The following is a 13,066-nucleotide window of genomic DNA, read 5'->3' as shown; positions in this document are numbered from 1 at the left end:
GGCGGGGAGCTGCGCGGCCCGGAAGGCCCGGCCGGCCGGGCGGGGTCTCGGTGCCGGAAGCCGGGCTGACGAGGGCGGCGCTCCGGCTGCCACGTTGAAGCGGAACGCGGAGGAGCCTGCGGCCGGGGGCAGGCAGCTGAGGCGCAGCAGCGGGCCGCGGGGCGCAGCAGGGAGCCCGGCCCCGCCAGGTGAGGGGGAGCGGGCCGCCGGGCGCGCGGGCCGGGCGCTGCCGGGTCGCCCCGCTCTGGGGCCGCAGGGTTGCCGGCTGGGGCCCGGGGTCCAAGGGCCCCCCCAGCTCCTCGGGCGCTGGGCAAGGCAGCTTCGCTCCCCCGGGGCTTCCAGCTCGCTGGTGGGGCCCGGCCCTTGCTTCGAGTTGTGTTGCTCTGGACTGGGATCGGGCGTTTTCTCTGCTGCTGGGCCAGTCCCTAAAAGCCAGTGCTTAATTTGTGCCAGGGCTCAGCCCCGGCACCCCTGGGCTTGGCGCTTAATAGCTCCGGCACTGCTGGGCTTGCCTTGTCAGCTATTAAAGTAGAAAAATTGCTCGTGTCCTGGCTCCTCTTCCGTTGCAAATTAAGCACTGCAGAAAGCTGCCTTGCTCTCAGCTGACAAGTGACAAACTCTCCCCCCAGCCTCTCTACCCCGGAGCAGTGGTGGAGTCCTGTGGACTCCAGTGGTGTTGGAAGAGTGACTAGACATAGCTTAGTCATAGTAGCCTCTGAGGTTCTTTAATATATTTTACTAATCTCTGTCTCATAATTTACTCCAAGACACTCGTAATATGGCTTTGGTACTTCTAGGGTTTATAACCTAACCTTAATTTTAAAAAAATGTTATGCTCCATCTACCCCTCTTGCAACTATGTTTGCAAAAACCTTCTATATAAGCCATCTGTAAACACAGTATCCAACCGCAAGGGAAACCATAGTGTAGATGGAGCCTTAAAGCTGTTAAGGAAAAGGGATTCTAGAAAGACAAAGAAGAAAGATTGCACAATTGCTCTGAGGATCACATATTAATAACCATTTTGAGATTTTAATCTTGCTTGTATTATCCAAGCTAGTAGGTATGTAAATATGACCCTACCACAGTTACAGGGACATACAGCTGTTTTGTAGCAAAACTTATCTGAATGGGAAAATAGTTTTGGGAATATTTTCAGTGACTAGCCCAAATACAATCCTGACTCTTTGATTTGCAGCTCCCAGATGTTCTCAGTGGTTACTGTAAAAATACTTGTAATTATAAATGTGCATTAAGAAAATATGTTTCTCCACTCTTTTAGTCAGTGAATTTAGTATTGTTAGTGAGATAATAGCTTTTTATTTTTATTTGTAAAATATATGCATCTTTTATAGCCTTTCTGTACTGTAATATACTGATATTACCCTGCTATAAGTAAAAAATATAAGAAAATATCTGGAAAAATCATGAACCTGAAAGGTGCTGAATCACTCAGGATATCAGGCCACATGCTAGAACTTCTCTAATGAACTATATTTATGAGGAGTTCACTAGAAAAGTGCGATAATGTGTTTTTCCTGGACAGTATAGATGGGGCTGTAGTGCCAACATGGCAACAGCAAGACTTTCAATATACAAATTTTCCTTTGCCAATACCCTTGTGACTCAAAGTGAACCTATGCTATTACTATGGTGTAAAACAGATACTGTCAAACAGACGTATTCCTTAGAACAGTGGTTCTCAAACTTTTTTTTTTGCAGACCACTTGAAAATTGCTGAGAGTCTCAGTGGACTACTTAATGATCTTTCCAAATGTTGTTTGTACCATTAGCTAACTATTGTAAAGCCCTTTGGATAAAAGTGCTTTATAAAAAAAACTTTAATAATAATTAACGTTTTTTTGTTCTACAAATAAAAGCACGCAACTCATATTTTAATATCAGTAGTCTTACCTTTCTAGTGCAATGGATGTGCCCTCTCTCCCTTGCTGCAGCAGCCCCTGACCTGGGACTGCGAAGGAGGGCCATCTCTCCCCGGCAGCCGCAGCCCTGGAGCTGGGGAAAGTCACCTCTTTCTCTGGCTGCTGCAGCCCTGCACATCTCAAATTCACCCCACCCCCCTCTTCTCATCCCATTGCCCCCTCCCACCAACCCCTTATTTCCCCCAAGGCCACCTCCTCACCTTACACGTGCATCTTCTCCAGCGTCCAGGCACCAAATAAGTGGAGCCACGCCTGCATGGGTGGGTGGCCCTTCATTCTCTTGTGTGCGGCCGCCCAGGCGTGCACCTTAGAGGGAACTATCCACGGACCACCTGAATGGAGCTCGTGGACCACTTGTGGTCCATGGATCACAGTTTGAGAACCTCTGCCTTAGACTGACATCCAACCAATCTTATGGTACTAAAGAATTGATGAAATTTACTGTTATGTTATAAAGAGGAGGGGAGCCCGTCTGTTTTTGTTATGTTCTCTTTTAAAAGGGTGTTTGGTTCATGAAAGTCATTAAATACGTCACTCAGTGTCCACCTGGCAGTGATCTCTCCTATGAGGGAGGGGTCCCATTTGGTCCTGGCAGAGAGTGGGCAGCCAAGTACCCTGCATGTATTGCTTTTTTTAACAGTAAAAGTATAGGCTATGTGAAAACGAGAGTAGGATTTATGTGTACATCAATCATAGAAGGAAATCACTTTTAATATCCAAAAAAAACTCTGGAAAAGCAAGCCTTGTTATGAACAAATGCAAGAGGATCCTTATCTAAAACTGAACTGGACACAGTAATATGCATCTCTATGATTCCCCAGGTGCATCATAGGTGTCTGCACACTTGATGTGGACACCCAGTAATCACCTTTTCCTTGAGCAGTTTCAACGAGAGATTGTGCAGTCTTGTCCTTTTTTACTTAAGTGTTTGAAGTCCAGTCAGGATCTTTCCACACAACAGACTTCTTCAGCCCAGTGGAGCACACACCTCACACCTGCTTGGCTCAGAGCCAGACTCCCAACTAAACCTCATTCAAGTTTGGAAAAAGCATTTTTGGCACGGGTATTCCTTGTGTTCAGGCTGACTGTACAGGGTCCGTTCTCGAGGTTCTCAAGCCCACGGCTAACTCCAGATTCACGTGGCATGACCTGTAAACTGTTTGAGACTACTTTTTAGTTTTAAAAATAGAACGAGGATACACATGGTACTTTCAGCATAAGGTGCCCTACTAGAATGGTTTTAAATCCAGTTATATAAAGAGATCTAATTTTTAAAATTATTTTTGAGGTCAGCTACAAACTAACTTTGTTAAATATTTCCCTAAAGGACATAAAATTCAGATGAGTGACAAAAAATGTGTTGCTTGTTAAATTATCAAGAGCTCTGTTGAAAAGACCTTTGTATATCAACAATCTGAGAACTCCTGATATTGATTATGATGTGCATATTTGAAGTAAGATGAAGCGTTCATACTTAGGGCCCTACCAAATTCACGGCCACGAAAAACGCATCACGGACCATGAAATCTGGTCTTTTGTGTGCATTTACTATATACTATACAGATTACATGGGGCAAGACCAGCCCTTCTCACATTGGGGGGTCCTGACCCAAAAGGGAGCTGCAGAGGGGTCACAAGGTTATTTTAGGGGGGTTGCAGTATTGTCACCCTTGCTTCTGTGCTGCCTTCAGAGCTGGGTGGCTGGAGAGGGGTGGCTGTTGGCCGGGCACCCAGCTCTGAAGTCAGCACCCTGTCAGCAGCAGCAGTGCAGAAGTAAGGGTGGCAATACCACACCATGCTATCCTTGCTGCTGCTGACAGTGGCTCTGCCTTCAGAGCTGGGCTCTCAGACAGCAGCTGCCACTCTCCAGCTGCCCAGGTTTGAAGGCAGCGCAATCGCCACCAGCAGCGCAGAAGTAAGGGAAGCCGTATCGTAAGCCCCGCTACAATAACCTTGCAACCCCCACACAACTCCTTTTAGGGTCAGGACCCCTACAAATACAACACAGTGAAATTTCAGATTTAAATAGCTGAAAACATGAAATTTGCGATTTTTAAAATCCTATGACTGTGAAATTGACTGAAATGGACCATAAATTTGATAGTCTCTGTTCATAGTATAATTATCTAGGTTTGTGTTGTCAGAATGAAATTCTGTAGTGTCAAGATTGAAATCAAGTACAGGAAAGAATTAATTGAAACCTTCCCACTATCATAGAGTAAGTGTGGCTGATAAAGACATTTACATTGTGTGTGTTCCCACTACTCCTTTCTTTAAGAAAATGTTCCTCATTAAATAAAAATCAGAGGACAAGATATGTTGTGCCTTAATGTTAATTTGCCCTGCAATTTTAAAATATATTTTTGGGTCAGTGTAACATTAGATTAATTATTATAAGCATTTTACAAAGGTTGAACAAACTCTTTTTTTTCTGTTGGAAGTAATTTTCAAATTACCATTGCAACCTTGCAAAACTCACCAGTCCAGCTGTTGCAAAAAGTTATACTTTATACACCTTTGGTCAGGGTTGGCAGTTTTCCAGGAAAAACTAGTTTAGGAGGGAGTGCTGCTAAATATGGTTTAAACCAGGAAAGTGGGGAAAAGAATTGCTTCAGTGTCCAGCAACTTCAGCAAGCGTAAGACAAATCTTTTCAAACTTTGGTTACATCCATTCAAAACTGAGGAATAGGCGCAGTCTATCCACTACATCACAGCTGGTCTTCTGCTACAGGATGTTGTCGGCCAAATGGATTAAGGTCGTTGTTTTAGCTGTTGTAGTAAGAGTGCAACTGGTAGTCTGCAGCTCTTCAAGCTTCTGATTGCTTGATGCCACTGTGCATTGTTGTTGTTTTTATATAATCAAATGCTTTTGAGTTTTGTTTATATAATATTGAAATATGACATGTATAACTTCCTTGAGAAAATACAAACCCAAATATATAGACATTCCCATGTTCAGCATCATGATGACTATATTATTATTACACCCCAATGCAGTTTGACTTTTTATTTGTACAACCCTAAATTAATCTGTGTAGCTACTGCCTTATGTAACCACAGTTTGAATATGTAACTTAAACTAGTACAATGCAATGTGGATGAATGAAACAATTTTTAAAATAGAAAATGCCTTAAACTGGGACTAACTAGTTTTACCCGGGTTTGTAAAACACATGATTTTACTTGGTAACAACCAGCTCTGGTAATTACCATGCCATCCCTGCCTTGAGTAAGTACATTTTTGCAAGCCTGAATTATTATATTTTGTTTAAAATGTCTGTGTGTTGCAAAGTCTTTTAGATTACTATGTGCTGGGCTCTGTTTAGGAGGCATTTGATGAAAAAATTGAGTGTTTTTCAGCAGACCTTTAGCTGGAAGACCAGTTTATCAGTTGCTTTTTTTTTCTGAATTATCTTGCATCACATGCTAATAATAATAATTAACCTTTGCACTTCTTCACACAACTTTTTGTTCATGCACAAAAGCTACATAAATCCACTTGTGAGGACAGTGTGACTCAAAGTTGTTGAGCATTTCAGGCTTTCACTTAAACTTTCACTTCCTTTCCAACCGTTAACTGGAAGCCACAATTATGAGAAAATTCTTGGCACTTCAGAACGTCATTATTAGGAGGACCATATAACCTTTTCATGGGTGATAGGGTAGAAGATGGTGACTGAAAAACTGTTGATGTCTGAAATGAGTATTTCGCATTACTTATCTTTTTACATATACATGCTTCCTCAGCCTGCATGGGAAGAGGAACATACCTAAAGGGATACTTTTAAATTTTTTTGTACTAACTATTGCTAGAAGTAACACCTCAAGGACAGGTATTGCACCTGAAACTACGTTAATTTCTTGAGATTGCTAGAATGCAAGTTAACTATGTCCCTAAAATATCACTAAGGAACTGGATTAGGAAATTCTTTGACATGATTTTAGAAACCAGTGTGGTGGTTTTCAGTAGTGACTTTGTGGTAAGTTTCAGTAGTTTCAGCTCTGATGACCGTTTATGAATGTCAGTTTGGGCATTTAGAAACATGGACTGTATTTTAATTTAAATGTAATCTGCTGCAAGATATCCAGGTATATCATGTAAACTCTTTTTAGCAAAGGCATTTGGTCTAAGAACAGAATCTCACAGCAGTTGCTATGTTCCCCAGGTTTATTGAGATGCATTCAACATGTTTAGCAAGTATTAATTTCCTCTAAACTTCAATAATATTTCACCATTTCCCTGTTCCCTACAAACGCCACATCATACCCACAGTTCCATGTACAGCCCATTTCCCTTCTGTTGTACTGGTGCCATTTCCTCCAGATTTTCTGTATTACAAAAGTTATCTTCTTTTAGCAGGATGAAGTTAAAGGAGATTGATCGTACTGCTATGCAGGCATGGAGTCCTGCCCAACAACATCCCATTTACCTGGCTACAGGTAACTTGTTGAAGAGTGTGGTCCCTACCCATAGGGCTTTGTATGCATATGGCGTAGATTATAATATACTCACTGTACTTGTACTTTATAATAGAAAATTAATGTCCTGAAGGCTGAAATAGTAATTGAGAATGCAGTGCAGTGCCCACTTGAAATCACTTTTCAGCCTCTGGAGTAGCTTTCCCTAGAAATCAAAACCCCAGCCTACATATACCTTGTAAACATGCATGTTTGCCCTAAATGTACAGCAGCAGTGGTAACTTAATTTCAAGGCTTCTCTCTCCTAAATCATAGGATTACATGACCCAGTCTTTACCAATGGCTTACAGTTTCTCAGTAGTTTTGGCTGCCAAAACTATTGCCTTTCGGAGTTTCCTCTGTTGTTTGTGTGGGATTTTCACACAGCAGCAGGGGAGTGTTCAGTGTACCTCTGAAACACTGAAGATTTTATTTCCTTTGTATGATTTGATGCTTTCATAATTTGAAATTCCATACTTTGTATTATGTCATTCTGATACCATAGTGTGTTTCTGTGTAGGTACATCTGCTCAACAGTTGGATGCAACTTTCAGTACCAATGCTTCTCTGGAAATATTTGAACTGGACTTGTCTGATCCTTCGTTGGATATGAAATCCTGTGCAACTTTCTCCTCCTCGCACAGGTATGAATTGCGGTTCCAAATTTATGGTCTGCTTTATAAAAATGCATTTTTTGTGGCAACTTCAGTCCATGATATGGGCTGAAAGGACAGTGTATGAAGCTTTAGCTCTGTGTCAGTGTTATTAGGAAAGGTAAGAAGGATGGGCTTGTGGTTAAAGTTGTAGACTTGGACACTGGAGATCTGGTTTCAGTTCCTGTTCTGTCACAGATATCTTCGGCTAGTATCCGCTGGGTGATAGAATCATAGAAATGTGGGACTGGAAAGGAACTTGATAGGTCATCTAGTCCAGTCTCCTGTACTCATGGTATTATCTAGACCATCCCTGACAGGTGTTTGTCTAACCTGTTCTTAAAAACCCCACAGTCTCTTTCAGTAATTTGTTTTGGTTATAGTTATAGTTAGTCTAACCCTTATAGTTAGAAAGTTTATTTTCTAATGTCTACCTTAAATCTTCCTTGCTGCAATTTTAGTCCATTACTTCTTTTCCTGTCCTCAATGGTTAAGGAGAACAATTTATCACCCTCCTCTTCATAACAACTTTTTACATATTTGAAGATTGTTATCATGTCTCCCCTGAGCTTTCTCTTCTTCAGACTCAAGAAACCCAGTTTTTTTCCATCTTTCCTCCATAGGTCATGTTTTCTAGACCTTTTTTCTGTTGATCTTCTCTGGACTGTCTCCAATTTGTTCACATTTCCCAGAGCGTGGCACCCAGAACGGGACATAGTACTCCTGTTGAGGCCTTATCAGTTCTGAGTAGAGTGGAAGAATTACTTCTCATGTCTTGCTTATAGTATTCCTGCTAATACATCCCAGAACGATGATTACTTCTTTTGCAACAGTATTACATTGTTGACTCATACTTAGATTGTAATCAGCTATTACCTGCAATCCTTTTCTGCAGTTCTCCTTCCTAGGCAGTCATTGCCCATTTTGCATTTGTGCAGTTGATCATTCCTTCCTACGTGTAATACTTTGCATTTGTCCTTATTGAATTTCATCCTGTGTAATTCAGACCATTTTTCTGGTTTGTCAAGATCATTGTGAATTCTAATCCTGTCCTCTAGAGTGCTTGCAACCCCTCCTAGCTCTGTATCGTCCACAAAATTTATAAGTGTGCTCTCTTTTGTTGGCATCCTTTCGTCTGCGAGAGACAGTGAGAATTGCAGCCTATGATGTAGATGGTTTGCAACGTCTCTTGTGACTAAATAGTCCAATCCAAGATTTGCATGATCTTTAGTGTACTCTGTATGCCATTATCTAAATCATTTATAAAGATATTAAATAGGACTACACCCGGGACTCATCCTTGCAGGGCCCCACGCAATATACTCTTCCAGCTTGATTGTGAACCACTGATAACTACTCTCTGAGTACCGTTTTCCAGCCAGTTGCGCACCCACTTTATAGCAGGTTCATCTAGGCTGTATTTTCTAGTTGGTTTATGAGGTCATGTGACACAGTATCAAAAGCCTCACTAAAGTTGAGCTATATCACATCTACTTCTTCCCCCAATCCTCAAGGCTTGTTACCTTGTCAAAGAAGGATATTAGTTTGGTTTGACATGATTTGTTTTGTTTTTGATGTAAAGGAAGATAACAGTCAGAGCCCTGAGGAATTTCCAGAGAGCAGAGGGAAAGTGTTAAGTGTGCTCTTAAAAATAGGAAAGGGCAGTTACAGCTTTCACATGTTGTGTCATCCTATTGTGTTTAGGTATTGCGGGGGACTCATTTGATGTACCTATGTGTTTTATTTTTGCATTCCATATGTAGTTCAGTATTTACACCTGGCTATTGGGAAGAAATGTTCCTGATTGTTTTGCTTCATTTAGACTCATATTACTTCTAACTTCATGCTGTATGTTTAGCTATAACTTATATAATTAGCATTAAAAATCCAAAAAGCCATCCTATTGACATCTTAGTGACACTTGCAGTAGCATTGTAGTGCCTTCTGTTCATTGTAAATTGGCCATAACAATGTCAATGAAAGCGAGAGATGCTCTTCTTGGAGGTAGAGACGGATCTGAAAACTTTCCATTGACCTGGATTAGATCCATTAATCTTTCATACCAGATACAATGTCAGCACAAACATTAGTCCGTCCACTGACCCATAGTACTCTCAGTGGATGTGTGTGCAACACTTACAGATTGTAAGCTGTTCAGCAGTTAATAAGCTGTAGTGTCAGCATTAGTGTATTTTTATCAAAGATATGTATGACAGAAATATAGTGTATTGTAGCTCAGATACACTGAGATATATATAAAATCTAAATCCATTGAGGGATGATGATCATGTTTTACACCACCTTATTATGTAGATGGAAGTTAATTCCATTTCATTCTCCACAGTCCATTTTTAAATAATGATGTACAAGTCTAAAACTGTCTTCCAAAGATTTACACCAAACACAACTGCCTGAACTTTTAGAAATTATAAATTGATTAAATTGCAATCTGTACAGAACAGGAACTATGTCTTCCTTGTACAGTATCTAACAAGATGGGGCCCTGAATCTGATTAGGGACCTGGGCTGCTATCCTAATATAGATAATAACTGGGAACTGCTCAACACCAGGTTAGAGAGAGAAAATTTAAGTAAGTCGTGCTGCATATACTCTTCTTGCTCCTTGGAGCATTCAGCGTATAATACTGACTAATGGTGGCATTGTTAGTGCTGATGTAATTTTAAAAAAAAGCCCTATCTCTTGGGTTTGTTTTGTTTTTTGTAGAAACTTATTAGTTTGCTTTCCAAATGCATTAAGGCCACTTTGTAAGAGCAGTGCCACAAGAGGGTGTGTGTGGTTATGTGGAAGAAATGTACTCTTTGCATGGCTGAACATACAGGAATATTGTTTTATAATAAAACAACTTTGTTTAAAAAAAGGAAATCTGGATACTTACAGATTCAGTGTCCTAGCTTGGGTATATTTCAAGTCTAAAAATATACTCTAAGCTCTCTTTTAACATTAAATAAAACATACTACACTCCAGGCAACACACGTTCTTGTTTGTGTATAAGTGTTGCCACTTGATAAGCATGAAGTACAAAAATCATTTTAATTGCAAGTGTGCGGTTGAGGAATAGGGCTTATGTCAAGGAGACCGTTCTCATTCACTCTCTGTTTGCCTCTTGCATAAGCAGCTGTTCATCAATATCAGAGATTTATGTGATTGCTTGTAGTTGGCTATGCTTATAATTCTCAATCAGGGATCATCTCACAGTCCTTTGCAAACATCATCTCAAAAAACCCTGCGAGGTAAGTAAATATTCTGACTTTAGAGCCTTGAACTGGGCATATATCGGTTGTGACCTGTCCACTGTCACATTTTTGGCAGAATGGAAGAGCTAGGAATAGAAGCTAGCAGTTCTCAGTCTCATCATGCCTTTGATCTTACGACCAGCCTGTACTTCCTCCCATAAAGTGTTTGTGTTTTTTATCAGGGAAAACATGATGATGTTCTGGCACTTATAATGATACGGCAGTGGATCTTCTTAAATTCTTTATTTTTTATCTTGTAGGTACCATAAATTGATATGGGGACCTCATAAAATGGCTTCAGATGGCAGTCTTTCTGGAGTTCTAATTGCAGGTGGTGAAAATGGAAATATTATTCTGTATGATCCATCTAAAATTATAGCTGGAGAGAGTGAAGTTACAATTGCACAGAAAGACAAGCACACTGGGCCAGTAAGAGCTTTGGACGTGAATATTTTCCAGGTTAGATTTTTTTTGTTCAGTATACACTGTCATGGATTAGTAACATGGATTAGTAAAATACTATAGGAAATGCTCTTCTCTTGTGATTTTTGCAGGAAAGTTGTATAGATATTTTTGCATATTTAAAAAAAGAAAACAATCTTTGATACTAATCATGATTTGACTGGAAATAATCTTAAAAATCTGATTTGTTTTTCACCATTTAGGCTATTTACTTTGTGTATTTTTCTGTTTAGACATTGAAATACAATTTTTTCATTTTCTTTCTAGTCAGTTTCACTTTTCAGTTCTCATGCACTACTCAGGGTTGTCATGGTTGCAGACAGATGTTTTGAAATTCCTCCCAAAAACTGTTTTCACTGACATTTAAAAAACAACTACTAAATATTAGTTTTTAGGTTTTGTAACCCTTCCATTTTTGTATGTTGTTCCAAAATAAAGATAAAATGTTGGGGCCTGAAACTCATTGGCTTGACACAATTCTTAAAAGTAATAAAGACTTGATCACAGAGCTAATTTAATTCCATTACTAATGAGGATTTACCTCTCAAGATACAGCATCTTTTCTCATCCATGACTGTTCTGTGAGAATTCAGTTTGTTTCAATTTACTAAGTAGCATTTTTTCTTTTGGCACATGTTTTTACTAAGGCAGTAATTAGTTCAGTGAACTGTGTTTAAATTGCATTGTTTCTGTTCTTGTTTATTATGGAGTTGGAACCTGTTTTGCAACCAGCATTAGGGTATGAGCAAAATGCATTGATATAATAGTTATTTTCCCTCAAGTTCATTCTCTTCAGATCCCATTGTTATTATCTTGGCATTCCTCTTCCACCTGTAAAACTGTTTCAAATGCTGTTTTTAATCTAGGAAATGTTTTTATAGGCCTTGATCCTGTGAATGCTTACTCATGCATTTATCTTTACTCACATTTGGGATCCCATTGAAGTCAGTGGGATTAGTAACACAAATAGAGTTAAGCACAAGCTTAATTGTTTACAGGTTTGGGGCATTAGTACAAGGGAGTCATTTTGTGCAACCCCATTCTTTGTGAGTCCATTTTCTGCATAAGAGTACTGCAGAAACCAAGAACACTGCCCTGGGAATTTAGGTCCAGCTTGCTGCAGAGTATAGGGAGTCTTGGCTAATAAATAGTATTAGAAATCTTAAGGATTCATGTACCTTCTCTAAAGTGCTCTTGTTGTGACAAGGGCTACATTCTGAGCTAATGTCAGTTGGCACAGCTCCATGATTGGGCCCACAGCGTTTGGGAAGGTGAAGGCTGATGCCAGAAATACTCTCAATGTCCATTGGCATCTTTCTATTACAGACAAACCTTGTAGCATCAGGTGCTAATGAGTCTGAAATCTATATCTGGGACTTGAACAACTTTGCCACACCAATGACACCAGGAGCTAAGACCCAGGTACTGAAGTTTTGTTTGTCAACTGATTTGAAGAATGCTGAAAAATATGCAGATTATTTAATTTATTTGAAATCTCATACAGTATTGAAGCAGTTCTAAGCACCAATCTCTGTTTTCAAAAACTTAATTTATATATTGCAAATATTACCTTGAATGTAGTTAAGCCCTGGATAAACATCTGCTACTGTGAGATACATTCCTTAAAATAATTATATAGATTTCTGTTGGGGTTAAGAATCGTACAAGTATGTTGTTATATTACGTATATTGTATATATTTTGCTCCTGAACAATAAAATAACCCCCAGTGGATGTTTGTTTTTCTGATTGTAAATTTATTGACTGTTAAGGCTAAAAGTGGAGATTGTTTTGTTTTGAATATGATTCATTAATGGCTTCAACCTTTATGAAGCACTACAGGCAGGTTGTAATGAACACCGCTTTTGTGAAAATTGACTCTGAATTTACTGGAGACTTAAATTGCATTCCAAGTAACCAACAATGACTCTATTTATAATGATGTTCATTGTGACTGTAGTGCTTATATGCAGTTTGTGTCCAGTTCTGAATTCTTTTGCACACCCAAACCTGCCAGTAAGGTTACAACACTTAACTCTTGTGTCTTGTGTCATCAGAACAACTTATCAGTTGTCACACTTTCAGGTATGAGTGAGCAAAATCCCATTGTTGTGCATTCCTTGTACTGTATTTTGTTTGGTTCCTAAGTGAGATTTTCTACCATAATAGAAGCAGAGACCTCTCCCAGACAGATCAAAGGGTTGACATTAGAAGCAGTTTTAACAAGAAAAGGCATGAAAGTTTGAGTTAGCTGTGGAATTAGCCAGTAATGACTCATCTTTTCATGGGGTAAGA

The 13,066-nt window shown here is 39.7% G+C and overlaps 1 protein-coding gene across 11 annotated transcripts in view; it reads left to right on the top strand.

Moving 5' to 3' along the window:
• Nucleotides 1–73: 73 nt before the first annotated feature.
• Nucleotides 74–13,066, top strand: part of SEC31A (SEC31 homolog A, COPII coat complex component) — a 65,921-nt gene continuing 52,928 nt past the window's right edge. For 3 of the 11 annotated variants that reach the window (XM_074950492.1, XM_074950491.1, XM_074950489.1), the window contains exons 1-5: nt 74–188; nt 6,301–6,383; nt 6,922–7,045; nt 10,571–10,769; nt 12,099–12,194. In XM_074950492.1, the coding sequence (XP_074806593.1) occupies nt 6,305–6,383; nt 6,922–7,045; nt 10,571–10,769; nt 12,099–12,194 (498 nt within the window). In that variant the 5' untranslated portion in view covers nt 74–188; nt 6,301–6,304. The remainder of the gene's footprint in view (nt 189–6,300; nt 6,384–6,921; nt 7,046–10,570; nt 10,770–12,098; nt 12,195–13,066) is intronic. The other 8 variants (XM_074950494.1, XM_074950496.1, XM_074950495.1 and 5 more) reach the window with 5 other exon arrangements.

Source organism: Natator depressus, chromosome 4, assembly GCF_965152275.1.
Source record: "Natator depressus isolate rNatDep1 chromosome 4, rNatDep2.hap1, whole genome shotgun sequence".
Classification (NCBI taxonomy): domain Eukaryota; kingdom Metazoa; phylum Chordata; order Testudines; family Cheloniidae; genus Natator; species Natator depressus.
The sequence above is the reverse complement of the archived record's forward strand: the minus strand, read 5'-3'. Positions and strand labels throughout refer to the sequence as shown.